General features: G+C 38.3%; 1 protein-coding gene across 7 annotated transcripts in view; it reads left to right on the forward strand.

The window, feature by feature from the left end:
* LOC126854392 (tyrosine-protein phosphatase 99A) overlaps window positions 1–27,924 on the forward strand; it is a 255,790-nt gene that overhangs the window by 217,971 nt on the left and 9,895 nt on the right. For all 7 annotated transcript variants that reach the window (XM_050601050.1, XM_050601049.1, XM_050601051.1 and 4 more), the window contains 6 exons: window positions 7,017–7,198; window positions 15,167–15,354; window positions 15,490–15,604; window positions 25,151–25,360; window positions 25,878–26,158; window positions 26,347–26,600. In XM_050601050.1, the coding sequence (XP_050457007.1) occupies window positions 7,017–7,198; window positions 15,167–15,354; window positions 15,490–15,604; window positions 25,151–25,360; window positions 25,878–26,158; window positions 26,347–26,600 (1,230 nt within the window). The remainder of the gene's footprint in view (window positions 1–7,016; window positions 7,199–15,166; window positions 15,355–15,489; window positions 15,605–25,150; window positions 25,361–25,877; window positions 26,159–26,346; window positions 26,601–27,924) is intronic.

The raw sequence follows: 27,924 nt of genomic DNA on the forward strand, positions 1-27,924 counted from the left end.
CGAACCCGCTCGTCTGTCGTAACGTTACAATGTACATAAAGTCCGTAGAATATAAATTCATATTTGTTCCGGAAATTCCCTGTATACGTAACTCCGAATGATGCATTCGTGGCCTAAATAAATAAACGTTAGCCGCTCTGTCATCGATAAATGTCGGTGAATGCGTACGATAAGTCTCTTTTGATTCCTTCGACGTATTCTCTTCCTGCGGTCTGGTTTTCTCTCCCGAGATACATATACATTCCTCTTGCCAATAAAATCGCATTTGCGAGCTGAATAAGATATATCAGTTCCGATAGAGCGTCGGTGTTTGAATGATCTTCGGAGATTTCAGATAATACAGATCTACGCAATGTTCCGGGAAATAATACTCTATCGAACTTGAGACGCGCGTTATCGAGAATTATTATTGACATTTCGGCGATAGGGCTCGATCCGGAAGTAACAACCGGCTGATATGTATGCGTGTACCGATAATTGGCGCAAATTTGCTATTCTGTGTAAGCATAAACAATCGCGATGTTCGCCGCAAGTGGAGAGAGAGAGAGAGAGAGAGAGAGAAAATCACGGTGTCTGTCTTCATGCGTTTTCCACGTACGTATATACTGTTAGAGGTTCATACAAATCTCCGCACACAACTGTCGCGATTACCGTAATAATCGGGCGCAAGCGTTCGTATTCTCCGAGTTTTGCGCGATTAACCGTAACAATAAAAGCATTGTATCTCTCCGACTAGATGACTAGAGTTGCTAGATTGCCTTTACAGACACGAAATCTACACATTTGCGAGGGAGAGACAGAGCTATACGCACAGTTGCGACCAACATTTAACAACGCGTATAAAGAAGCTCGTAAAGTAAAGAGAGCAAACCGCTCGTGAAATAAATAGCGCCGACCTACGACGACGAATTTTTTTACGCGCTACAAGTCTGCGCTTCTTTTAGCATAATCTCTTCTGTGCGCGAAATGCTTCGTTTATTTATATCTACGACGACAGTAAATGATTACTTAATTTCGAACGTAACGCCAATGTTGCATTTTCGCCGATGCAAAAGTAATATTTAATCGCGCGCGATCGACGATTATTTCGCACATTCGTAGTGAATTAATATGAAATTATTCATCGCAAGAGTACAATGTTTTATACGCAATTTATTCCGTATGCATCGCCGCAGAGCGTGCGTACGCATAAGCGATATGCGAAATGCGTATCCACGCGTATTCGCGGAAATATGTATTGCGTGTGTTGCGAAGAAAACTGGGCCGCTTCGATCGCATTTCGTCACAACTGGCGTATATATGGCGATAAATTACACATCGCTCTCTTTCAAGCGATGCGCCATGAATAGAGTCCAGTGAAATTCGAAAATTGCGAGAATTCCCTTTCGAAATAAAAAAAAAAAAAAAAATTAAATCCGATTTGTTAACGTTTTATTTTTATCGTCTGAGTCGTGGTTGTCGAAATTGTATATCGATGCGTCTAAATTCGTGACGTAAATCAGACGAAAAAACGGAAGAGACGTAATGTGAAGATAATACGTCATTAGCGAATCGAATATTTCCTCTAGGATTCATCCGTTTAATCGGACCGGGAATATTGCGCTTTTCTTGCTGAGCTTCGCTCTTTCTGCTTGACTGAGTATACAATCGAAGAGATATTTATCTGGCATAATTGCGCTATTTCCTTCTTTCGTGTTGTTTTTGAAGGAAAATCTAAAATTGATTCTTATACGAAGGAGAATCAAGTCATATAATTTTTTTGTATAATAGTTTTTAACAGTAAAAATAAAATCATAAAATATATGATTTTACTTTTCGCGTGATAAATGTCGACACATTATACTGTCAATTTCATGTTCAATTTGAAAATTTGCAATCTCTCGAAATCTGTCATCGTTACAGATGATCTAATTGGTGATATTCGCATTTAAGACGGATTTAGAACGCACTAGGAAGCAACGCTAACATAGTTAATCGCTAACATATCGGATAATATTCGCGCGCACCATGGCATGGTAATGTAATTTGGTTGTCAAATTTACCAGAATGCATTGATGCTTGATACTTGATATACACGGCGCGTTTTGCTTTGTACGGAGAAATCGTATACATTGCGCTTGAATCGGTTTGTGCTCGACTTTCCATCAGTTATTCTTCACGCAGTGAAGAAAAATTGATGTCGCGTGGCAGCGCGCGATGACAGCTCCGCGATGGCGGTTACCGCAGATTTACCGTAACGCGATCGCCATCATTGTTGTAATTGAAGTGCGTCATCCATCTTATATTTGTCGATCGATTTTATATATATATACAATATACTTTATTACGACGGACGGCGAGACGCGTCTCTCATACAGCCGATCGCAATCGAATCTATAAAGTACGTGACATACGTGACACAATACCGGGCAGGAAAACGGTATTCCAAACCCGTTGCGCGCAAGGTTTCCTATATTCTCCCGGCGACAGGTGGATCACGGAGTAGCATCTCCGACAATCTGGACACAGACGGACGGGAGGATGGTTTAGGAATTGATTTATCGAGACGATATATCAATTCTTTTAGCGTATTACGGGGAGCGCCTTCCTTCTTCATCTCGTCGAAATGCGAGAAATCAATTATTATGGAGTACGCGCCGCGGCGTTCTAAGATGCTTCCATTTTTCCGGCGTTGCTTTCACAAAGTTCTCTCTCTCTCTCTCTGTTTCTTTTCTCTTTCCCTTTTTTTTTATACACCGAACTTTAACGAAACTTTATTATCAACTTTTGTTATCAAAGTTTCCAACTCATCTCGCGACTGGCGATGCAATAAATCTTAAAAAGATAATAAACAGTAATTTCTCGAAAACGAGTGGCACCTTTTGTTCCTCTTTTCCTCTCTCTCTCTCTCTCTCTCTCTCTCTCTCTCTCTCTCTGGAAATTCTCACGCGAGAAGGAAGAGCGCGTATTTTTTTTCATCGAGCTTAAATATTTGCGGAGCGTGAGCCGAATTCGTCGAATAATCCGCTCGAAAGATTGCCAAAAATTTGATGTTCGCCAAACATTGGATGCGGTTGAGGTCTGTTCGTTCGACAGCCCGATATTATGCGCGAAACGCGCGGCAAAATACGCGCAATCGTTCGATCAGGATTTGCGAGTGTTGAGGATTTATCGGGATTGTACTAGCACACCCACAATGGACCGGAATTATGAAAGACCCGGGCACGAAAGTTTTGATAGGCTCTTTCTTCTCACGTCGGAGATGGATTTAGGTTTTCCAAAACTAAAGTTTTTCATTGTTCCATCCCAATCCTCACGAGCCCTTCTTTATATCAGTCCGACAATGGACTCTATCCATTCTGTTCTCTGTCCTCTGTTATTGTATGCATCTTTTTCATATTAATATGCCAACTCGTGGAATATAAAGTTCACGCGCATAAAAATAACAATAGGAAAAATATCTGCACATAGTGGTGTGTCCTACTTTCACAGAGTATTATTCTTTAATAGATAGATACGTTTGGATTTTTTGTCGATAAATAGTTGAGATATATTTTTAGTAATCGATAAATTTCGAATAAATAATAAAAAGATTTGATTCTTCTGACACAACCTAAATCTCTCAGAATATGAATCATATATTTATATAAATAGAAAACTGCGATAACCTTCTTCGGGATTTTTGCTGAGGAAAAATCATCTGTAAAAAGGAATAATGGATGATCGAAAGAGCCCTTCGTGCAAAATTTATATAATAAAAAGTGAGATAACCTGTATATAAGCACATATAATCGATAATTTATACGGATTACATTTACGGATTTGTACTCGTACGGAATAATTTATGCGTTATATTTTATGAAGTAAGAGTTTCGAGAAATTGAAAAGTTGGCGCATTGGGATTTGCGAAGTGTATCTTCATTTGCGTAACAGAAGTACGATCGCGAATAAGTCAAGAGAAATCGGCGTCGCGCAATTGTTTTTCATTCGCAAACGAGCGAATAATTAATTGCCTTGAGTTTCTTGAAATACGTTTCTTTTTGCGAGAGAAACAGCCCGTGCGCGCGCGCGCTTCTTTCGCTCTTACTACGCGATAGAGAAAAATCAAGACGGAAGAACTGAAACAATCAATTATCTCTGACGGGCCCTAATAGGAAAATTGTTTCTCTTTATGATAGAAAATTTAATATGCCGCGTTTCGTACGTCTGCGCGATATTTGCTTAGATCGTGGCTTTACTAAAATGAATAAAATACTTCTCTCGCTAGAGCATTCTCCAACATCTTAATAAAACTTCTTAAAGAAATGCAAGAATCTGAATGATTAAGCACGAATCAATGTCTTATTTCTAATCAATGACGTATTTTTTTTCATACAAAATGTATCGAAAATTGAAACGAATTTATGCCGCAATAACACACGAACGCGCTAATTGGATACAAGTCGTCGATTGCTTTTCCACATCGAGTTTTCAAAAATAGCGCAAATAAAAAACGAGCACGACAGGTCATTTTTGTATTTAATTGCTGGATCATTCCCTTATCTCGCAGCGGCAAATTGGCGATAGGGGTTTGTCGCTGTTAAATTGATTGTGCCCTGTAGAGGGATGTTGAACATAGCGTAACGCCAGCAGGGGGTATATACGCGCGAATCTACGTATATATCGAATACGGGAATAACGAGAGAGAGAGCGTGCGTGTGTGTATATAACATTATTCTTTATTCTTCATCTCCATTGTAATTCGCTGGTTCACGTCATAGATGCGTTCCCTCACACGCTGTATATTTAACGCTAAATGTGGAACTGCCACTATTATGTTGGTACTGAACGCGGATCTACGCGATCTGGACAAATAGAACTTGGGAAATCGGAACGCTAAAGTATCCATTGAATATGTAACACTCTATATTTCTCCCGCGGCTAAAGAAAACTAAAAAAGGTCATTTATCTTATTGTAGCTATGAAATTGAGAGTTTTATTCTTATACGCTACGAAAGATATATATTTGCCGGATAAACCGCACGAATATAAAAATGATATTTTATAGCTGTTGGAAGATTATACTGATGAAAAATAAGGATTCGGCAAAGTACTTGGAAAATTAACGTCATAGTGTACCGAGAGATAACCGCAATTCGCTGTACGTGACAAATATATTATGTTCGTGCGCGTATGTGTACGCGAGAGTGTATACGCACAATAACGGTGGAATGAATCGATCCACGCGAATGCAAACTGTGGCAATTATTCGAACCGCAGCTGCGCGCAAACTTTCCCGTAACAGATCGCGCAACAATTAATAATCTGTATTAATTACTGCAAAATGCAGATATGCAATTCGAAGACGATAAAATCGTCCCTCTCTCCTCCCATCGTGCACGCTGGCGTCTTCGACCGCTAATTAGTCTCCGCGAATTACTTTGACATATATTTCACAGAGATTGTAATTATTTCGTGTATAAATTTCGAAAGTGACTTTGAAAATCTATCCTATATCTAGATTTTCGAGCTTTGACAATTTTAGATATATTTTTTCGGAAAATTATTTAATTATTACCAACCATGTGGAAAGATTTCGAGATTGAACGGAAGAATATAGAGAATCTATATACATTGGAAAGTTTGTACCATGTGGGACGCCGCACTGTTGATTGACGTGAAAATTTTGAAAGTTCCCACATTTGTCACAATGGTAAACAAAGATCGAATCTCGTAGAGGAGCAGCGGGACAACCCGTCTCAATTAATCCATCACGAGTGTCTCCCGTTGCTCATCTCTCGATGTTCATCGATGCTTTGGACGCTGAATGACATTCGAGACGTTCGAGCGAGTGCCACGAGACATATTAGGCAACTATCGACAGACTAACGGAATATCGTCGCCGAGCGACCTACGTCCATTACAAATATCGAGATACGCGGTAATCGTATGAGTCAATTAATGCATTGGGACGATCGCCTATTGCTGCATTTATTTATAGATGATTTCCTTTGACAAGGTACGATGCGAGGAACATCGAAATAACGATCTGAAATTCTGTAATTCCGTTTATCTTGTAGAGAAATTTTTTTAGAGAAGCAACATTTTCTCAATATATTATTGGCATTAGTAATATCGTTGAAATAATTAAGTTACGTTTGAGTTTCTAGTTATTCGACTTTCATGAAAAGTCGCAACGCGATAAACGACGAAATAGCGAAGCAGAATTTATTAAAATATTATTGACATTAGTAATACCGTTGAGATAAATTATAGGAAAACGTTCAACATACAAGTTTCATATGAGTTTGAAACCGTTTGACATTTTCATGAGTTATGACGCCGAATTAGATTTGAAATTCTTGAGTATTTAATTTTGCTACGAAGATTTTCTAAAGAGGCAATATTTTATTAAGATATCATTTATATGCGAATATCGTTGATATTACATTAAATTATAATAAAAAATTGCACACCTGAATTGAATTTGAGGGGAAACTCTATTTCGTTTCAGGCGAAACGCGCAACGAGAAAAGGTAGAAATAGCAATGCGAAATTCGATCACATGATTGCTCAATTTTTCGCGCTGCGACATAATACATAAAATTTCGATCCTCATCTCTTTCATGTGTAAATTTTGAAAGTAATCTTGAAAAATGTTTATCACTTTTTAAATTTTAAACTTTTTTTTGTTCGATGATTTAAAAAAATTTAAAGTGAAATTTATTTTGGCCAGACTTAACGTTTTGACCAGTCATTGAGATTTCATCGAACGATTGGGCCCACCCTGTATAATCATATTTAGCTTTTCGAAATTATACAAACATTGACTGAAATAGTAAAAAGAGGAAAAAAAAATTGAGCATATTCTCTAAATTAACTAAATAATAACATCAGGTGGATTATTTTGCATGCGAGATAAAAATATTTTTGTAAAAATTTTTGTACAATTATCTGCATTATTAACGTTCGTGTAACGATATCGTGCATGACTGAAAGTCTCGACGACAAATAAGTGAATTGCAAGTGTCATAACGCACCGTATTTGTCGTTTTCAGGATCGACGAAAATGGTCCATGGAACGCGACGAAGGAGATCATAACGCCGCACAACGATACGTTCTACACCGTCGAGAACTTGAGGCCATTCACGGTATACAGCTTCCGAGTGGCGGCGATAAATGCTCTAGGACGCAGCAAGCCCAGTCAAGCATCCTACTATATGGTGACCCTTCGTGAAAGTAAGTTTCTACGATTTTAATTTTCTTTTTCTTTTTCTTCCTCTCTAGTTTTTTTTATAATGATTAATATCAAGCGTTATTCTAAATGTGTAAATATATATTTCGGTGAACTGTTACAATGTCCTTTCTCAAAGAAGAATCAGAAATAAAACAGTAACAGATATAATGTTACAGTTTTTTAAAGAATTGTTTATTACAAATAATATATATATTATATACATATGTATGTATGTATGTATGTGTATGTATATATATATATATATATATATATATATGTATAATATATATATTATACATTTACATATGATCGCATAATATAAATTTAATATAATTAATTATATTTTTAATTATATAAATTTAATATAATTAATTATAATTAAATAATTATACCTCAGAGAGGAGTTTTATTAAAATGAATATTGTGCGATGATTTTGATAAACAGTTTAAATATATTTGCACAATTTATTAATTAATTTTATTTTAAATATTTATATAAATTATTATATATTATCAAAATATTAATTTAACATATAATATATAAATGTACACATACATGTATTATATTATACATTAGTATATGCTACAAATAATATAAATAATATAGTATACGTGCTACAATAATATGTTTGAGAGAATTATAATTCATAATACTAATTTCTCGTCAAATCAAAAACTTGAAGTAACTTGATTAATTTCCATTTCAAAATTACCAATTTATTAGGAACATTTATAAAAGAATATTGATATTATATACAGCCTAATTCTCTAATAAGTGAATCATCGTTTATCGAAACACTCCTCTTCTCGCGTCGTAGTAAAGTTCTCTGTTGGAGATCAATATCGGCTTTAGGATATCCTCTCGTCGCATACATCTGCGCTTCAAGCCGATTCAATCGTCCAAATTACATCTCTCGTGGGCTATCAAAACGAAGTTTGTCGACCACGACGACGCACCCGAGAGGCGTCATGCTAAATTAAATGGTTGACACCCTCCGGTCGTTAGCGCGCCCGGGAGGGTACAAAGCGTTTGACGGCGACGAGGCGTGGAAGAAAGTGACGAGCGAAACTCCGAAACGGGCGAAGAGAAAGGTCCACGAGTATAGAAAAAAATGAGACGGGAGAGGGAGTGAGAGTGGTATATTAAGAGCGCGGCGCGGCCAGTTCTTGGCATCCGGGGAAACGCGAAGAAGAACCGTTCAGGGCGACTAACTAAAGAGGCGCTAATTGCAGTCGACAGCCGGGAGTGCGCGAGCAGGCTCGAATCAAGCCTACTCTTTCTCTTTTGTCTCCTAATTTGCTTTCCACCTACTCCCCACTCACTTCCTTTTTTTCTCTCTTTCTCTCTTTACATTTCCGCGTACCTTCTTTCGTTGGACGACGACGATGGATCGACGACGCTACCTCCGTTATATAAAATAGGTTGAGCGCGCGCCTTGTGCGCATGGCGAGCCCTGTAAATTCCGTTGAGCTCACCCGCGCGACACTCTATAACGTATAGCTATATATACGTGCCACGAACGACAAAGTTTGCGCGCGGAGCCATCTCCTCCCCGTGCTCTCTCCACCCTTTTCGACCTGAATTCCCGTGCGTCCTGATCGCAAGCCCAATTACCGCGTTACTCGCGCGCGTGTGCGCGAAGGACCGGGACTCGCAGTCCAACCGTAATTAGATATAGCTCGTGGAATGTAACCATCGTAAATGGAATCCGGCTTCATTCTTTTCTTTTTAACGGATGCATAAATGCACGCATGGAGATTGAATTCGAGTTTGTTGCAGCTCTCTGTTCATTTTTTTTTTTCCACTGACATTTTCGCATAACGCAGTTTCAGTTCTTCGCATTAATTGTTCCGTCAAGTATTCGCAACAACAACAACAACAAACAAGGAGAGGAAAACATAGGGAACTGTTGTCAGCTGTTAAAATAATCGTGTGACACTTGAAACAATTGATACTTAATGATTTTATAATTGGATGTAAGAGAATAATTCTTTTCTAATGATATAATTTATTGTTATATATATATTCAAGATTGATCCAATCGATTATTAAGATGTTTATTAAAATGACATGTATATTTTTTTGCGATTATATGTATATCTTTTAATATATTTATTTTATATATTAATTTATACTTTGTAGCAAAAATACATTATATTATATTATTAACCACATAATATAATATCAATATCCTGCTAATTAAGTTTTAAATTAAATATATTGATCGGAATATCTCGGATTTATCCCTGAATTATAATTTGCAAAACATTCTACTGCCATAAATGGACATTCTTCGTATTGCAATTATCTTGATTAATATTATTTAAATATTGAACGAAATATCTTTCCGCCCATAAAAATTACTTGTTTCTGCATTTTTTTTTGTATCTCAACAAAATTTATACTCGCTTTTTACCGTCTTCGAGATTGTCCGGATCAAAAAAATTGGAATACGATATTGAATGTTATTTCGAAAATTAGCTAAACCGAATCCAACGTGATGAAATGCACGTGTAGCGCGATAGTGACAGATCGATTTTATCGTGTGAGATAAAAATAATTATACGAGACGCACCCGCATTACCGAATCGGATTTCGCATATCATCGTCATGCGGAAACGCGAACGCGTGCGCGCATGTTTAAATAATTAATTTAAATACCGCCGAACGATGTCACCGGCCAATGTGTCATCGACCGGAAGAAAAATTCGGCAGCAATGTTATTCGCCGGCCGGCGAGAATCCTGCCGCGATTACGTTCACTGGCACTTTTTTTTGTAATTTTCCGTCGCAATGTCGCAATATCGGTTGATCCGATCAGCTGTACTTCCCGAATTAGCGATTTCATAGTTTCGCGATAAAATCGAGATAACGAGGTTTTTTTTCACACGATTCTCTCCGACATACGGACGTTTTCTCACGGTTTGAATTCCGTATCTATCTCGAGAATCGGTGCCATTTTTTTATTGATATATATGGGAAATATAATATTGCTAAACTCTCTTTAGGTACGTAAAATTTTAGCGCGGTTGTCAAGTAACGCGATACACAAGATAAAATTTTTTTATTTAATTTTTTTTACGTATTAAATTTTACGTATTAAAAAGAGAAAAGAGACCTTTTTTCTAAAGAATATATAGAGCGCGATCGAAAAACGATACATTCGTCGTGCAACGCATGCTGCTGGTCCGGAATGCGCGCGGATGAAATGCAGTCGCGAATATATTTGCGTTGCCGATGCAGCCGAATATCGTATGTACTCGAAATCGACGCAGCGGTGCGGCACATTCACGAAGAAAAGGGGAGTAGATGTGCAACATTCGAGCGCTGTACTACTATTCCTTACGTCACTTACGATTTTTCAAGAAAGAATTGAGAAAGAAATATATATATATACAGATGGAAAGAGAGCGTGAATTATTTTCCGAATAGAGGAATAAATTCTGCATTTTTTTACTCCCGCGCGTTTATTCCATACGCCCGCTTATCTCTCGCGGCAGATATCCATTTTAAATTATGCCACTGACGCATTATCGATTCCAACAGTGGGAAAAACACTCGTCGAAGCGCTCTTTGGAAAAAAAAAAAATGATATCTTTTCCGGTGGGTCGATGCGGTGCGCGTAGATTCGTTTCGATTCAGGAGCGCACACGAATACGAATGGAATGTGGCAGTCGATATATACCCGCATCGACATCAACGATCGTACGAGTGGCGAGTAATGCGTCAATATTGACAGGACGCGCAGACAGGTTACGTTGCGCGCGTTTCGCAGGTCGCACACGGTCGGCGGGTTTCCTCGTTCGACGAACGACGAACGGACGGACGGACGGATGGATCGGTGCACCGGGCAACTCGTCGCGCATTGGTTTATGCCACCGGATTCTAATTCGTGATTCTAATTCGTGGGTGTCGGTGCGGTAGGCCGGGGCCAGTATAGGTAGGTCGGTGGTAGTGCTCCAGTGTGGCAACGGCACGGGAATTCACGATGGCTCAAATGAAAGCTCTCTCTCTCTCTCTCTCTCTCTCTCTCTCTCTCTCTCACACTTCCCCCCTACACCCCGTGGATCAATAGGACACGGACCGACGAAACTTCTCCACTACCACTTTACTCCCGCGGCCGGGTCTCTCCAATACATGCGTATAGTCTCCATACATATATATATATATATATATATATATATATATATATATATATATATATTATATATACGCATACACTTACAATACCTGCACATATTGACAGACACATATATGTATATAGGTGCCCATTTCCAGACCTCGTTCGCCCCCGCTCTCGCCATAAATATACAGCGCAACCGAGCTACCAATTAGCCATCGGGACACCCGTCGGCACTGCGTCGTCTCGGTTAAGTTTATTCGCGCCGAGTCGAAGCGAAAATTGCAGGAACTCAGCCAGGAGATCGTACTTTTTTTCCGTATACTCTTGATGAAAAAGAGCCGCGTCTCTCCGAGAGAATCCGCGAGAATAATCGCGGTTAAACGCGAGACTGAACTTCTGAATTTGATGATTGTTTTAAAAATTATGACTTATATATTTTTATACTTTAAAAATATATTTGTGTTTTCTTCTCTAATAAAAGTAAAAGTTGTAAAAATTTGTTTTTATACATCTGCTCTGCCGTTTTCTTTTCTTCTTATCATGTTAAAAATTTTTATAACTTTTAAAATTTTATATAATATTTCCTAAATATTTGATCAACTTGAATGAATTAACCGTATATGAAAAATCATCTATTTTTTCTTTCGCGTAGCTATGAATAAACGCAAATTATTTTCTGAATTTCTAATTTTGTAAGAATTCGATATCAAACAATGTTACATCGTGGCTGATATCGATTACATTCGCTTGAGAAGATTACTCAGTGACCACGCTGTTAATTCGGTATATTCGGGCAAGTTGAGCAGATTAACAACCGCTTGTAATAACAACGATAAATGAGGAACTCAAGGTTTAATCGTCGATTGGTTCAGCCGAGGAATTTGCTCATCGATTAGATATGCATCCCGCGCACTCGGTATAATTAATTTCTAGGCTAAATGGAGAGCAAGAAAGAGAGAAAGAAGCCTTTCTCTTCCGTACGAAAATTTGAAAGAATTAGAGTGAGAGAAAGAGAGAGAGAGAGAGAGAGAGAGAGAGAGAGAGAGAGAGAGAGAGAGAGAGAGAGAGAAGAGACTCGTATTGTTGCCACCGCACATCCAGCAATGAGTTAGAGTTGTCGGGTAAGTTCATTCGTGAGAGTCGCCTCGAGAATCAGGAAGGAGCGGTAGCTTCTGCCTGCTGTGTGAACTATTTTCGATTCCGACGGGGTTGATAAAGTAGTGGAGGGACTCGGCGGATGCAATAAAGGCGCCTTTCCGCGAGTCACGTTTCGACGAAGGGATGGAAGCCGAGGAATCTCTACAGTGTGACCGAGTAATTTATTTTCCATCTTGATATTACATAACGACGATACTTTGTCCCGTCTTGGTTAAATGATGAATCATTTGAGAATCTCGATTTAATCGTGAATCTTTATTATACTCGAAAAAATGTATGTTCAATTTTTATATTTATACATATATATATATATATATATATATACATATATATATATATATATACATTTTATACTCATCGAATGATGCGAACAGCTGTTTTGTGTCAAAATTTGACAAAATGTGTACCGTTTTCGTTTTATAATAATTAAAATTTAATTGGAGCTATACTTTATGTAAAACATCAATTTCGATCGAGATGACGTAATTTTGCATGCTAAACTACATGTGATGTGTTTACGTACTTTACGATCTTGTTATATACGACACGTTGGTTTCAAGAACAATATTAGCAATATGTTTACGCGAACGGTTTGTCACGATTAAGCGTTTGAGCGTTTACGGCGAAATTGGTACTTCGATAATATATCACGAAGGTATAAAACCGGCGTTATCGTCATAAACGCGCCGACGAGGTAATAATAAGTTAACGCAGATTTAGCGCCAGTAAAAAGTGTAGCTCGTATTTATCGTGGCGCTAAATTGCTCGACGAAAGTACAGAACGGCGACCGAATTAAAAGGCTTATATATCACTTATTCTGTTAATACTCGATCCAACTTATCACTCTACAAATTATAAATTATTTTTTCTGATAATTACTTTTGTGTACATTATTATTATGTTACACAACTTTATCGTTGATATTTGCGAAGTATCAATTATTATTACTTCTCTCTATTTTAACAGAAAATTGTAAAAATAATTATAAAAATTTAATACATGTCTTTTCTTTGAATTATAAATCATCAATTGCCTTCTTTCTTTAATTCCGAACATAAATGTTATTTCGATGACTAGTATAATTAAATATTAATAAATTAAATAATTAAGAATTAATCGTGATGAGACCAGGCGCATCGCTGCGAAGCTCCTTATTTTTTCGTCGACCTCACGCAATTAACGCTTGGTGATCATACAATTAACGCTTTCGTCGACATTATAACACGACGGATGGATGGGGAACAGTCGGGCTAACTGACACACCACGCGCATTAAATGTCCCGGTATTATTTCTGCGACAATTTCTCACTCTCGGCCCGAGTCAGCTGACGTGCCGACGCGATATCGCGGCCGCGACAGCGCACGACGAGAGCGAGCGTTTCAGAAGTGACACAGGGATGCTAATTATTTCGAACGTGCTTCTGTGACGGGAACAACGAGCTCACCCTGGCCTGCCCTTTGCGCGCGATAAGGCAACCCGAAAACAAATTTGCTGGCTTGAAAATTATTACACCACCATTTTTTAGCGACCTCCAGCCTGCATCTCCACCGCAACGATAACTCCATGCAGTTTGAATAGCCGTTCTGCTTCTCTAGAACATATCGCGAAGGAAATTTGACGAGTACGTATAATTTTCACGGAAAAGTGTACGGAAAATATCCGATCGTTTCGTCGAGACTCATATTTCCCACAATAATGCGGAAAAGTATTACTCGCCGCGTATCGATTGCGATATCGATACGTGGATTCAGATGCGGTTTACTAACGTGAATTAAAAATGCCCGACTTTGAAAACAATTCCATGGAGATCAATAACGCAATGCGTGCGCGAATGAACGCGATCGCGTGCATGTATAAAGATATGTTGTTAACATAGATTGAATGATTTCGATGAAAATGTATATTTTCGATATTGGAACTAAAATACATTTGCGCGTGCGCGCGTTCGCGAGAACACAATAGCATGCATAGTATATATCTGTAAAATTTTATATGATACTGCTCCATATATACAATGCACATGTGCATATATATGTACACACACATATATATATTTCTAGTAAAACTTGAAATTTCCGAGAGGAGAACCCGCCAGTTTGAAAATTTATTTTCACGATTGCCAGTTAAATATTACCTTTTAATTTTTCCCGCATCCGCATCCGCCGGTTACGTACTTATTCACATATGTATTTGATGATTCTACGCAATATCACAACTATCGATTTCCGACCGTACTCCTCGCGTGTTCCGCGCCAACTTTAAATATTATTTTTATGGTATGTCATACTGTCGCACGTTATTCTTTAGAATCGGTTTTTTTTTTTTTTTCATAAACTGATGGATTTCTGTAGTATGTGTATATATACAGTTTGTTTAAACATCTCGGCCGACGAGAGAATTGCGATTTTAACCGAGATTTCCTGAAGCGATAACAATCTATTTTTTTTTCTCACAGAATATACGATGTAAACGAGATATATTTGGATAAACCCTTTGCTAAACACTATTGTAAAAATTTCTATAAGCGCGTAACGATATTTATAAATATGAATACGATATTTTTGTGAGCGCGCAATGTGCTTTTTCAGGATTAATTTCTCTTGTATATTTATTTTTAGGATTGTGTATTTTTTTTTTTAAATTTAAGATTGGAAAAATTTACACAATATATTTTCCTTTGTTTGCAGTACCGGAAGGAAAACCGACCATCACGGCGGCCCATAACACCTCAGCGACGTCTATTTATCTGGCATGGAAGCCACCGAGTCGTGATACCATACACGGCGAGTTCCTTGGATATCGCATCGGATACCGACGACGCGAGAAAGCGGATGAAGAAATGAAAAACATTTACATTCGCGACCCTGCCGTCGACGTAAGCTGCCATATAATTTTTTATTCTTTATTAATCAAATTTATTAATATCGCAATCAATCAATTAATAATTAATCGTTAAAAGAAAGAAAAACAAAAACGACGATTGTGAATTTTTTTCTTTTTCTTATTTCAGAATCACAGTATTCATAATCTGGATACCTTCACGCAGTATCTAGTTTCGCTGCAAGTCTTCAATCCTGAAGGTCATGGACCGGCTTCGACCGTAACGGTGATGACCGACGAAGGCGGTAAGTGAGAGAAAAAAAAATTATTTTATATTTTTCATTCGGTACGATATTAAAAAATAAAACTGAGAGTTGAAAGTGGTATATTTTCGAGTACACAATGGCAGATAAAAAGTATTGTATCCAAGTACGGTAAAACAGAATACGATATCGTTCGTGATAAGATATTCGTGGAATGCTAGCTTAACTGCAGCTGCCAGACAAGAGTTCTACGTTGAAGGCAAATACTTTGTTATACAATCGGTTATAAAATTGATTCTACCAAAATTATGCGTAACAATTATTAAACAGAGATTTGCATTCTCCTCAAAGTCGGATCGCTAATTCTCCTAAAATTTGGATCGCTATTCTTGTTACTGTGTTACGATAATTTGAATTCAATTACGAGTATATATTTAATATTTGGAATATTTAAATATTTGTCATTAAAATAATATGTAGTAAAGCTTTCGAAAAATTTTTGGAGGGATAAGAGATTATATAAATTCTTTAATAATATCTATAAAATTTAATTCTTCAATAATCACTTGTTTATTGCTAACGCATTTAAAACACGTTATGATAATGTATACGAATCTGTGTTACTGATGATTCATCATTATCGTCATTATATTCTGAATCATTACGGTTCTGCGCATTTACCGTCAACGACTTTCTAGCTGCACTGCCGCCGCACTCTTGTATCTTGTATAGAAACTCATTGTCGAAGTGCTTCGTTCTAAAGAGGAATATAGCGTTCTCATAGCCGTACCTAGAAAGTCTTGATACCCCGTATATATCTGTTGTGAATATTTAACGCTTGAAAATTTTCCAATTGTGGAAATATTCCTCATTATTTAATGTATGAAAGAAGTTTTAACAAATTTATATTCTGTAGATTTTTAAGAATTCGATGAGTCTGTATTGCAATTTTGTTGAAAAGAAAGAGATAGAGAGAAGGAGGGGAGAGAAAGGAAAGCAAGAGGTAAATAGAGATGAGAAAGAGACAATTGATTCAAGAGAGAGGATATCATTTGTATAAAAGAGACGAAAGAATGGTCACGGCAAGAGCGAGAAGAAGAGGGGCTCGTGACAGCCGTGATGATCCCGCGACAGAGAAAGCCTATAGAGAACTGAAGAGAGAGAGAGAGAGAGAGAGGGAGAAAGAGAAAGACGAAGGGAGAGGGAGCAGGCGAAAAGGAGAGAGAGGAAGAGAGAAAAGCGGCAGCAGCAGCTGCTAGCAGCGGCGTTTCGGTCGGCGCCGCGCCTGGTCGACGATCGATTTTCCCCGATTTTTCAGCACGCGAGAGAGCCGAGAGAGAGAGAGAGAAGTTCGTGTCCGTTCGAGTCGGCTGCGGCGAGCACGCTGCATCGCGCGCATCAGCCGGTCTTCATTGTCGTCGTCGTCGTTGCCGTCGTTTCCGTCGCCGCAATCACCATCCGGAAGAAGACAACGACACGCGTGTGTTTGCGTCAAGCGAGCACGTGTATCTCGATTCTTCGACCGCGCGTCAAGTTGTCAAGAGCGCACGCGGGCCGCGTGGATAAAAACGGAGCGGCGAGAGCGTGTTTCTTCGCGTATGCGCGCGTGTGTGGTTCGACATCCGTGTTCGTGTGTGTGTATATATGTGTGCCAAGTCCACGGAGCAGATTTTTTTTTGTACACGCTTACCGGATGTACAGAGGGATCCCGCAACGATGTATGAATACGGGCCGAAGCCGCCGCGGCTCGAACGAGCGTGAAACCGCGCACGCTCGCTCGTTCGCTCGCACACTACTCGAGGTGCGTGAGTACAAGGGAGTGAGTGAGCGCGAGCGGGCGATGCAGTGCGAGTGTGCGCGTGTAGTCGTCTATATGCACGCGTCCGCATCCGCGGACTGCGCGCAGTGACAGTACGTGTTCCCCGTGTGAGTGTGCTCCGCCTGTGCAGAATAATCGCGCGGAATAATCGCCTCGTGCGGGCGGCTGTTTTCCATCGATTGCGGTTAGTGCGGTTTGCATCGCGAAATTGCCGAATATGAGAAGGGATCGCGACCGAGCGATCTTGTCCGGATGATCATCTCGTGAAAGAGATATATGTACATATAGAAAGAAAGAGTGAGAGAGAGAGAAAGAGAGAGAAGTCTCGCCGAGATGGCGGATCGTCGATTCCGACGACGCCTCCTCCGGGTCGCTGGTGACGCCTAGTTCGAGGAATAGAGATATATCACAGACAATAGATCCTTGGTTTACTTGGGCAAAACATCCTTTGTTCGGGTCGCGCTAACCGTCACAAGTCGCTTCTTGGTCTCGATGCTCCGAAATCGGATTTCGGAGCGATGGGTAGTGACGACGGGTCGACGGGTCGAGGGGTCGATAGGACGCGAGATTTGCACGTCGAGCAGTGCCAAAATGACGCTATAGTGGCGCATCCGAAATATCCTTAATATTCTCTGATAGATTTACATCGCCCATGCTTTTCTTTACGGGCTTATTTCGATAGTTTCCATAGTTTGTTTCATTTCGAGGGCTTAAAAAAAAAAAAAAAAATGTGAAAAGTCCATGTGATATCCATTATGTTTTGAACGAAAAATCTCTCTGTATCCTCGCATAACGTTTTGATGAGTGTTTAAGAGGTAAATAGAAGAAAGAGAAATATTAATTTGATTGATGTTCTCATGAAATGTGGAAAGTGACTCGTATTTACCACAAAGAAAAATAAGCCAAGTTCTTTCTTACTTTTTTCTTTCTCCACTTTGCTTTCCATAACGCGAATCATCATCATCGTAAACACGTTTCGCAATTGATTTCGATTATCAAGAAAGCATTAATCAATTTTGATGACGATAAGTATGTGAAAACGAGGAATAAGTAGCAGTTCTCTTCGTCATTTGATATTTTATTTTTAAATCTGATGTAAAAAAAAATTTTAAGTGCAACTATCATTTTGGTTACAATAAATATCAATAAATCACGACAACAAACAAGTAACATTTAATTTGTATTCTTCTTATATTTTATTTAGAAGGAAAAATAGCAATCAATATAGTACTACGATGAGTCACTTTGATTAATAAGCTGCATCTATAAATTTCAACGCCACATTTTTCAATATTTTTCTCGTATTCTGTATATTTGATACAAGAAAATATGAGCGGAAAATAATCCATCAGAATGCCACTATTACGGGAATAATTTTTCGAGATTAAAATGGATGAAAATCAATCAAATCTATTTTAGATTAAACAAGTGCCATTGAATAATAAAATTATTATTGCAACAGTGAAATTCTAATCACGAGAGAAGAAAATCGATAAACTTCCACTGGACTGACAGAGTGTCGTTGAATAATAAAAAAGCGGTGTCTCCTTTATTTCCGCTTCTATTCTGACACGAGGAGAGATAGCGATCTCGTCGTTGCGGCGACGCGACGTTAAAGGACTCGTCGTCGTATGCGAGTTCGATCGGTGAAACTCGGTGCATCCGCCGCGCGCGGCCGTGTTGAAAGGAGGGGGACAGAGAGAAGCGAGGACGGGATCGTCGTCGTCGTCGTTTAGGGTCGACGACGGTGGCAACGCACACTCCGGTGCTTCTCTCGTGCAAAAATCTCACGATTGAGGTCGATTCATTTCGCGCTGCCGTTTCTCGAACCGTTCCAATTTCGAGCGAACGAGCGATGCTTGGCATTTCCTCATGAATGGTCCTCGCGAGTTTATCGGTGCATCCGCAAGCAATCACACATCTTTCGGTATCTCTCTCTTCATTCCCACGATCGAAAATCGCGCTTTCCTCCGAAGCTTATATTATCTATGTTTCTTTTTTTTTGTAATTATAAATAAAGAACGAGACATGATTACGCTATAAAATGTTTTATTTCGCGAATGTTCTTTGCTCGCGAACGGTCATTCTTCCCGAGGGAATAATTTTTGACAGTAAATTGCTGAGAAGTATTTTTGTTTCGCGCCGGTCTCTCGTGAAATGGGGCGCGCGGTCTCGTTAATCTCGTTTGAACGATTGTACTCAGGATTCCATCTCATTGCGAAATAAAAACTGGTGCCAGAGCGTGGGATTGACGTGGGAATCTTCATGGATTAGCCTCATCCGCTTTTGCATGTATCCTTCTTGTAAAAAGGGCTAAAATTGTTGGGATTATTTTATGAATTTCAAACACGATACTTTCAATCGCGAATGTAACGAATCTTATATTTTAATTGGCATTTTTTTAAGCATAATGCCGAATACGCACATTTCATGATTTCTAATACATATATAAAGAGAACTTTGGCGAAACATTATTATTATTCCTTTGTAGACTAATTGTGTGATATAAATAAAAATTTATATTGTCGCGAAATATAACGCGTGTAACATTATCATTGAAGTTTTACCAATTATTTATCTATCAATTAGGTAGTAAATGAAATATGAAACTGGGACGCTCTCACTCTTTGTTTTTCTATTTCTCTTTCTCCCCATTGTGTTAGGGAAGCGCCTTTGTTATTGGCCGTCCTGTAATTTGCTTCTTTATCCGTTTAACCCGGCATTCGAGCTAACTTAGTTTCTCCTGCGACTGATGTTTAATTGTTCGCGTTGCATTGGGAAAATTCACTTTCCTGTCGTTTTCGAAAGTACGATCTTTCGTTCTCTTCTCGTAGATCGAAACTTGAAGTAACATACGGGGCGTTTGAAAAATACATGTGCGAACTTTGATAGTTTCTTCGTCGAGGATTTACAGATTATAAATTGATTTACAATACACGTAAAGCAAACGTAATTTCGGAAATTTTCTTCTTTTTTAAATTGTAAGTGAAATTGAGAATGAATAATCTATCAATAATCGCGAATTAATTTCCGAATAAGCGAATACGCAACTTCTTATTATTCATTCAATTTTAAATAGATTTTTAAGTAGAAAGTTCTCATAAGCTTCATATGTGTATGTGAGAGATGAAAAAAAAAATTATGCATAATTTGCCCAAAGAAATAATCGACATCAAAGAATTCTATTTCAGTGCAATTTGATTTGAGAGATATACAGCAGATATTTCTATTATTTATGTATTTCCATTTTTATCTCTGCATCTTTATCTAAATGATAGATTGAATGACAGGACACGACGATATCGATATTGATGTGGCATCGTCGTTGTTTATGATGCTACAGCACTGTATTCCCCCAGTCTCTGTCCACTAAAAATGTAGGGGAGATCAATCCACCTTCCAAGGGGTCTGAATAATCCACTGCTGTTCTGCCCTCGTGACACGATCGTGCGTGGTTCGTCGATGACGAATATTCGGGGACGTGATGATGAGAGGGTTCGCGCGATAACGATAACATTTCAATTATTGTTTAACAATCTTCCTTCTTAAGAATTATTAAAGCGATTCGAGTAATCGATTGCAATAATAGTTTGGAAATAAAATTGTATACACATTAGTCATAGATATATCACATATTTTGTTATGAATTAAATCAACAAAGCAATTTCGATTCAAGTTTTTCCAAGTCAAGTAAACATTTAAATTTTTTTATCTTATGAAATTTATTTCACAGATAATATCGCGATTTCCGTTTTTCCATTATTCCATACATGCTGCATGCACCGAGAATTGTTAATTTTATTCCATTCTTTCGCAAGTGACGATCGATTGATTCGCAAAGAGTTTACAAGGGAATCCTCTTATACTAAATTATTTGTATCTCAACAGAGGAAATATAGCCGTTGGTAAATATATAGTGCCATATAGCTGTCGCAACACGTGCGACGAAGAGTTGATTCATCGCTTGGGATAACCCGAGAACTTACTCCCGCGCAAAATGTGACAGTGACGGCTGGTGAATAAATGCGTCGTTATGCGTACTACTTGGACTACCGTGACGACAAAAAGACGGTGCTATAATAATTGAGGGAATACGCGCCGCGAGAGGAGTGCGCCGAGTGTTCCTCGGCGAGGATGGGCGAATTTGTGAAATAACGGATGTAGCGAGAGAAAGAGAGATAGAGAGAGAGAGAGAGAGAGAGAGAGAGAGAGAGACGTACGCAACGCACGCACACGGCGTTTTACACAGCTGCAGCTGCAAAGAGGAAACAGAAAAAAAAAATGACGTCGTGGGCCAGCGTGGCCAGTGTCGCTCAACTGGCAGCCTCGCTAGCCCTGATCCTGAGATTCCTCATCGTCACCGCTGCGTATCCGATCACGCAGACAACCGACGAGGAGACAACCTACGAGCGGACGACCTACATTGTGCCGCTGTCTTCTACGGAGAATGACAGCGATATTTATCGAGGTAATTCGCGGGGGATACCGCGCGATCGACAGATCGACGCGAAACAGTTACCTGCTTGAAGAAAGCGGCGCGATGGGCGTTAATAATATATAATGAGCGTAATAATAAGATAATAAAAAGACCAAATGAGAAAATATCTAATGATAATGATAAAAATAAAATGTATGATGGAAAGGGAAAAATATAAAGAGAAGGGAAAGGAAGTACACGCATGGATAAGGCAATATAAGCGTTTCATCATTTCCCGGCATCTCTGCCAGTACAACTTAATATATTAATATAATATTATTAATAATATTGGTATTAATAATATTTAATGATCTAATACTTTACAAATAATATCACATTGAATTCTGAAAATTAAAAGTATTTATCGGTCTTTCAGTTTCTTTTTAAATTGATTTAATAACGAGAGATTGGCGCTAAATAAATATGTATGTAAAATAATGTTAATACTTGATTGATAAAAAAAAAATTACAAAAATAAAAATAAGTAGTTTATTGACATTTAAATGCTCACGTCTGAAGAAAACGTGCCATGCATTCAAAGTAGGTTGCGGTTAAAATTTCGCCACATCAATTAAAAGCGCGATTAATTGATAAAGCGTAAAAACAAAAGTTTCACTAGGAAATGTCACTCGTCGATTCGAAGTATCGCATTACGCAGTGGCTACTTCGTAATCACCTTGCGAGTATACGGAATTGTCCGCTCGTGTAATCGATGCTTAACTCATTTCCCGTTTCCTTCTCGATTTCGCGGAACGCGAAGCGCACGTGCGTTTCGTAAGGTATACAAGGTGACTTTAAAGGACGCGTCCCTCATTCGTTTCGTCTTCTCCTTAAACCATGCTCATCTACAATGCACATCTACGATTGCGCAAACGTTCGCAAACATGCGTACTAACACGTACGCGCATAAACGTGCATTGTAGTCTTGCCCAGTTATTTTGTAATTACCGTTGTAATTGCCGCAAGTGCGCTGGCCTCGTTGCAACAAAACGATATTTTGTAACATTATTGCACGCAGGATTAGTTTCTACATAAAAGCGTATAATAAAATAATGAGATTGACCCGTGCGGTTTGTTTCGTTTTATTTACGTAAAAGAATGCGCGTCATTCGTTTTTTGCATTCGTAGTATATAAAGTGATGGAGATCGCTATAGCAACGATTACCTACTGACCTTAAGTGTCGCCGCGGTATATGAAATTGTGAATACGTTCATCCTCAAGATTATTTTCAAGAGCAAAAGCGTCGAATATTATCTCTTGCGCGGAATCCAGACATTCTATTTTTACATCAGAATTCAAGGCCGGTACCCTAATCCGGACAAATGGAAGCACCGTCGGAATTGCCTTGAAAATCATATATGTTGCTTTGCAAATGATTAATTTTTATGAAACAAAACAATTATTAGAGTAACATAATCTACCGACAAAAAAAACATTAAAACATTTTCTTTGTAATAAAATATACAGATTTTTATCTTAAAGATCTTGGTTGAATTTCGGAAAATCTTATAATGTAAAACATATTAAACATTTAATAGAACCTTGCGTTATTCAAACTTGAATCGAAGAATTCAAAACAGTTGCAATGAATTGGGATGCAACTCGAAGCGCGGTGTAAATCGGTATGCAAGCGCGACTCCGGCACTTAAAGCAGGTACTACCTTTTCTTATCTACTGTTCCTTTCACTCACCGTGAACCTATCCTAATAAAGGCACTTTCGCTTACTTGACTCTGTACTTGGTCTCTCTGTGGAAAAACGATAATGAAGCTCTCTTGAATTTTCGAAATCGTAAAGGAAGTGCATCCTCTGACGCTCGTTTTATCGGCGCGATATCTCTCCATTTCTTTTTTATCCACTTGAGGAATGGGATCGTCGTTTCTCCAGTAGAATTTGTTACAGAATACAGTCGCGATGAGCGCGATTAAAGGCATTTCAGTGCATCGCGAATAGATTTGGAACGCAGTTCGCCTTTCAAGCTACGCACGACGACGGTGGATCGCAAGATCACGACCTTGCGCCATACGGCGGGGCTCGTAATCGTATTCATTTTTCAACCTGATAGTAATACGACTCGGACGTCGTTGTGCATGCACAGCAGACTCGATATGACATCATCCGCCGCAGCTTGTAAAGCGTGTAAAGGAGTATATATCCCCACTCTCCGAACAGCCTCGCATTTTATTACATGTCGTTAATCTAACGCGCGAATTCGATAAGGTGCTTTAAACGGAACGTTGCAAAAGATGATAACGCACGTTAAAGGTCACCAAATAGTTGTAAATTATCGTTCGCAAGAGAGAGAGAGAGAGAGAGAGAGAGTCAGCGAGAAACGATCTTCTCCCCAACATTGTACGTTGTTGATAAATGGAAAATAAAATAATTTTGCAGTCACCAAACCGTTCTTAAATTCTATCGTCCTCTGTAATATTTGTCTTAATTCTATTAGAGGTATTTTTTTTTTCGTAATTTGTGTGCATCTATAAATTTTAATTTATTTAGATATATCTACTTGTTTTCATTTTATTTTTCGGTACATTTGACAGGATCCCCCCTATTATGGCTCATTTATTTGGAGCGTGTCCGAGCAAGATTACTGTCAATGATTTTACGCAGCTGAGGCTAGAATGCAAATCAATCTGCATGTTTTATACCGCACGTCGCGCAACGTATGGTAATGCCGCGGCAGATGTATGAATATTCAATAAATTTGATCTCTCTTATATGAACGCATCGATGATCGTTTATTCATCCGTATTATTTACTCGAGGAAATAGAGCTTTAGAAAAATGAAAATACAGCGGATTGGGTATATCGATATCTGTTGCTCGAAAGAATAATTAAATAACTGTATGAGAATGGACCCCCGGCGCACTGGTTACGTATTCTAAACATCCTGAAAGAGAGAGAAAGGAAAACATTGGATCATATTTTGTTTCTTATCGATGCAATGCGTAATAAAGGAAAAAAAGATCCGATGTCTCTCGTTTCTCTTTCTCTTTCCGCTACGTCTCTGACCTAACGTGTACCATAGAACAATTTATGAAAGTTTATCTTTTTATGTCTATGTAAATAACGCGTTCACCGTATGAAAAGACAATAAAAGAGTAAAATAAAAATTTTAATGGAAAGCCTGCTATTTTTGATGCGCTTATTTTGAAATCTCTTTAAATATACTCTTGAATATACTTTGTCTCAGCACGACATTGTAAATGATAACAAGAAGGGAAAGGTCAATATATCCTCTCTTATTATAATGAAAAACGGTTTTTTTTTTCTTTTTCTCTTTTAGCTCCAACAAAGCCAGAAAACCTCACCTCCCGGGAAATCACGGGCAACACCATTGAACTCTCGTGGTCGGAGCCCGAGAATGCCAACGGTATCATCGTCGGTTATCGCGTTTACTATATGCATTCCAACTATACGGACGTTAAAATGCACATACCCGATAAATCTGCGGACTCGGACGACCCGAATACCAAATTCATCTTGAAAGATCTCAGTGAGTATATACGTTCCACACGTAAATTACACGAGAAATACGATTATACGAATGAGATTATTTATTTCAAGTAACAAGAAAAATTTAATAGTATTAAATGCTCCATTAAACTAGAATTTCTTTTTATTTTTTAACGCGTCAGATAATGTGAAACATGTAATTCTCAGTCGACAACGAATAGCCGTTACAGTAGACGACTAGAGATAGAAGTTGGTATACTTAACTCATTGATAAGGAAAGCTCGAAGAATTCTTATCGCTGTATATGCTTTTTTTTTATAGGCGCTCGCTGCGCAGACGAATGCATTGTTAGATATATTTATTTTGGTTACAATTACGAGCGAATAAAGAATGAATTATATTTCATCGCATAACAGTCGCGAAAAGATGCCTTGATAACATCCGATATATCATGATTAGACTGGTCACGCGTAAAAAATAGTCGCTTAAGCTTCATTCATGAAGGTTAATTTGCTCGATTGCCATTCATAACCGAGCGCCGGCTTTGTTATTTGCAGATCCGAACACCGACTATAAGATTTGGGTGAAGGCTTACACGCGTAAAAACGAAGGCGAGCCTTCCGATCAGATTATTCGCAGAACCGATATAACAGGACCAAGTGCACCTTTAATCTTGAATTTGACTTGCCAGTCTCATCAGTCCCTTTATATTCAGTGGGCCAGGCCGGTTACTTTTTCAGGCTCGATCGACTATTACTACATCAATTATCGACCGGAAAATGGAAGATATTACGAAGAAATTGAGCTATCTACCGAGAAGAATCATCTCGAAAGCGGGGTACGTTTTTGTTATAGCTTTAATAATGTTAAATATTTTTTTTACACAGATAGAAAAAGTGTGCAACAATTTTTGTTATTTACATAAGAGAAACTTGCTGCAATTTTTTTCCTTCATCATACTTTATCATTCTTCACGTCAATTTAAATCAGTGCATTAGAAAACATTGCGAATTTATTTTTATGCAGGCGATCATACCCAATCTGACTGTAAACACCATTTACGAGATCGTGGTACGGGGAGCTACCAGAAGCACAATAAACAGCCACCTTATTCAAGGCGAAAGCTCTACACCGGCGAAGGTATTGGTCACTCGCGATTGCGACAAGATACCGCCCTCGATGCATCGCAGCGGTAAAGATCTCACTCCCGGAGTGATCGCCGGGATGGTATGCACCTGTTTCATCGTAATGCTGGCAATTACGGCCTTCGTGTTGTGGAAGTAAGTCACGATTTCATTTTTTAATTCATGACGCGTTATCGCGGAAATTTTAGCGCGGATCGACTCGATTGTCAAATGATATGTTTCCATGTCAATAAATGCAAATATGCATAATTTTAAATATTCTTTCTATATATATATATATATATATATATATATATATATATAAATTTTTAATTTTTCTTTTTATTTAAATAATCTAATTATGAGATATATACGACGAAATTAATCGCGATAATATTTATAATAAATTAATATAATAATTTAGTTTAATATAAAATATTTAAAATTAGAATAGATAATATAAAACTGTGAAATGTAATGAAAAATCTATACTTTCTCGCACTACAACGTTACGCTTCAATGTTACAGCTGAACTTGTAAAGTATTATTTCTGACGTTTCATTTCCGCTCTGCGCCGACTAATCTAACGACCTATTAGTCTTGTTACTTGGAAATTGATCAGACAATTGGTATGGTCAAACTGACGTATGTCTCAGATCGCGAATCATATTCGATGCTAACAATTAGAAAGTTTTCAACGAACGATGCAATCATACGCACGAATATCTATTTTTCTCATTCAAGTTTTTCCGCTGTAGTCTGTCTCCTTTCAATTTGTACGAGCTTTAGATTATATATAAAGCTTTTTCTATGATATTTGGTTTATTAAGATTGTGATTTTAATATAAATGTTAATATTACGAAAATATAATCAACTATAAATTATAGAGAATATTTTTGAAAATTAAATTTAAATGAGATTATAAGTTTATCTGTATCAATTTTTTTTATATAATTGATAAAATGATAATGCAATGTTCAAGACATTATTCGAGCATATATCGAAGTGGCTTATATTAATCTTTTAGAAGGTCGAAATAAATTTAAAACTGGCGATGGTATCATCGAATTTATCGGACGCAATTTACGAGACATTCTGTATGTGTTAATGCACAGATATCGCGCGGTACACTTTAATAATATCTCGACGCGCTCGCGCTCTTATGTCCTCTTATCACGCGAGATAACTCACGGTGACAAAGGCTGAGTGTGGTCTCACAGTTACCGGAGTAAAACGCGCGCAGTGCCGGAACGGAGTGAGACGCGCGTAACGTGATGTTACCGCGGACACGCACGTATCAAACGGAGAGACTTGCGCGCCGCGAGTGGAAATGCGTATGCCACGCGCGTCCGAGAATCTCGCTCTTTTCCTCGCGCGTCAGTGTCTCGGGTGACGTTCTCAAGAACGAGTGAAACGATACGAGCGATGTGCGAGACAGATCGGCTGATGACAAGCTCTCATTTTCTGGGTCACGGATAG

Source organism: Cataglyphis hispanica, chromosome 14, assembly GCF_021464435.1.
Source record: "Cataglyphis hispanica isolate Lineage 1 chromosome 14, ULB_Chis1_1.0, whole genome shotgun sequence".
NCBI lineage: Eukaryota > Metazoa > Arthropoda > Insecta > Hymenoptera > Formicidae > Cataglyphis > Cataglyphis hispanica.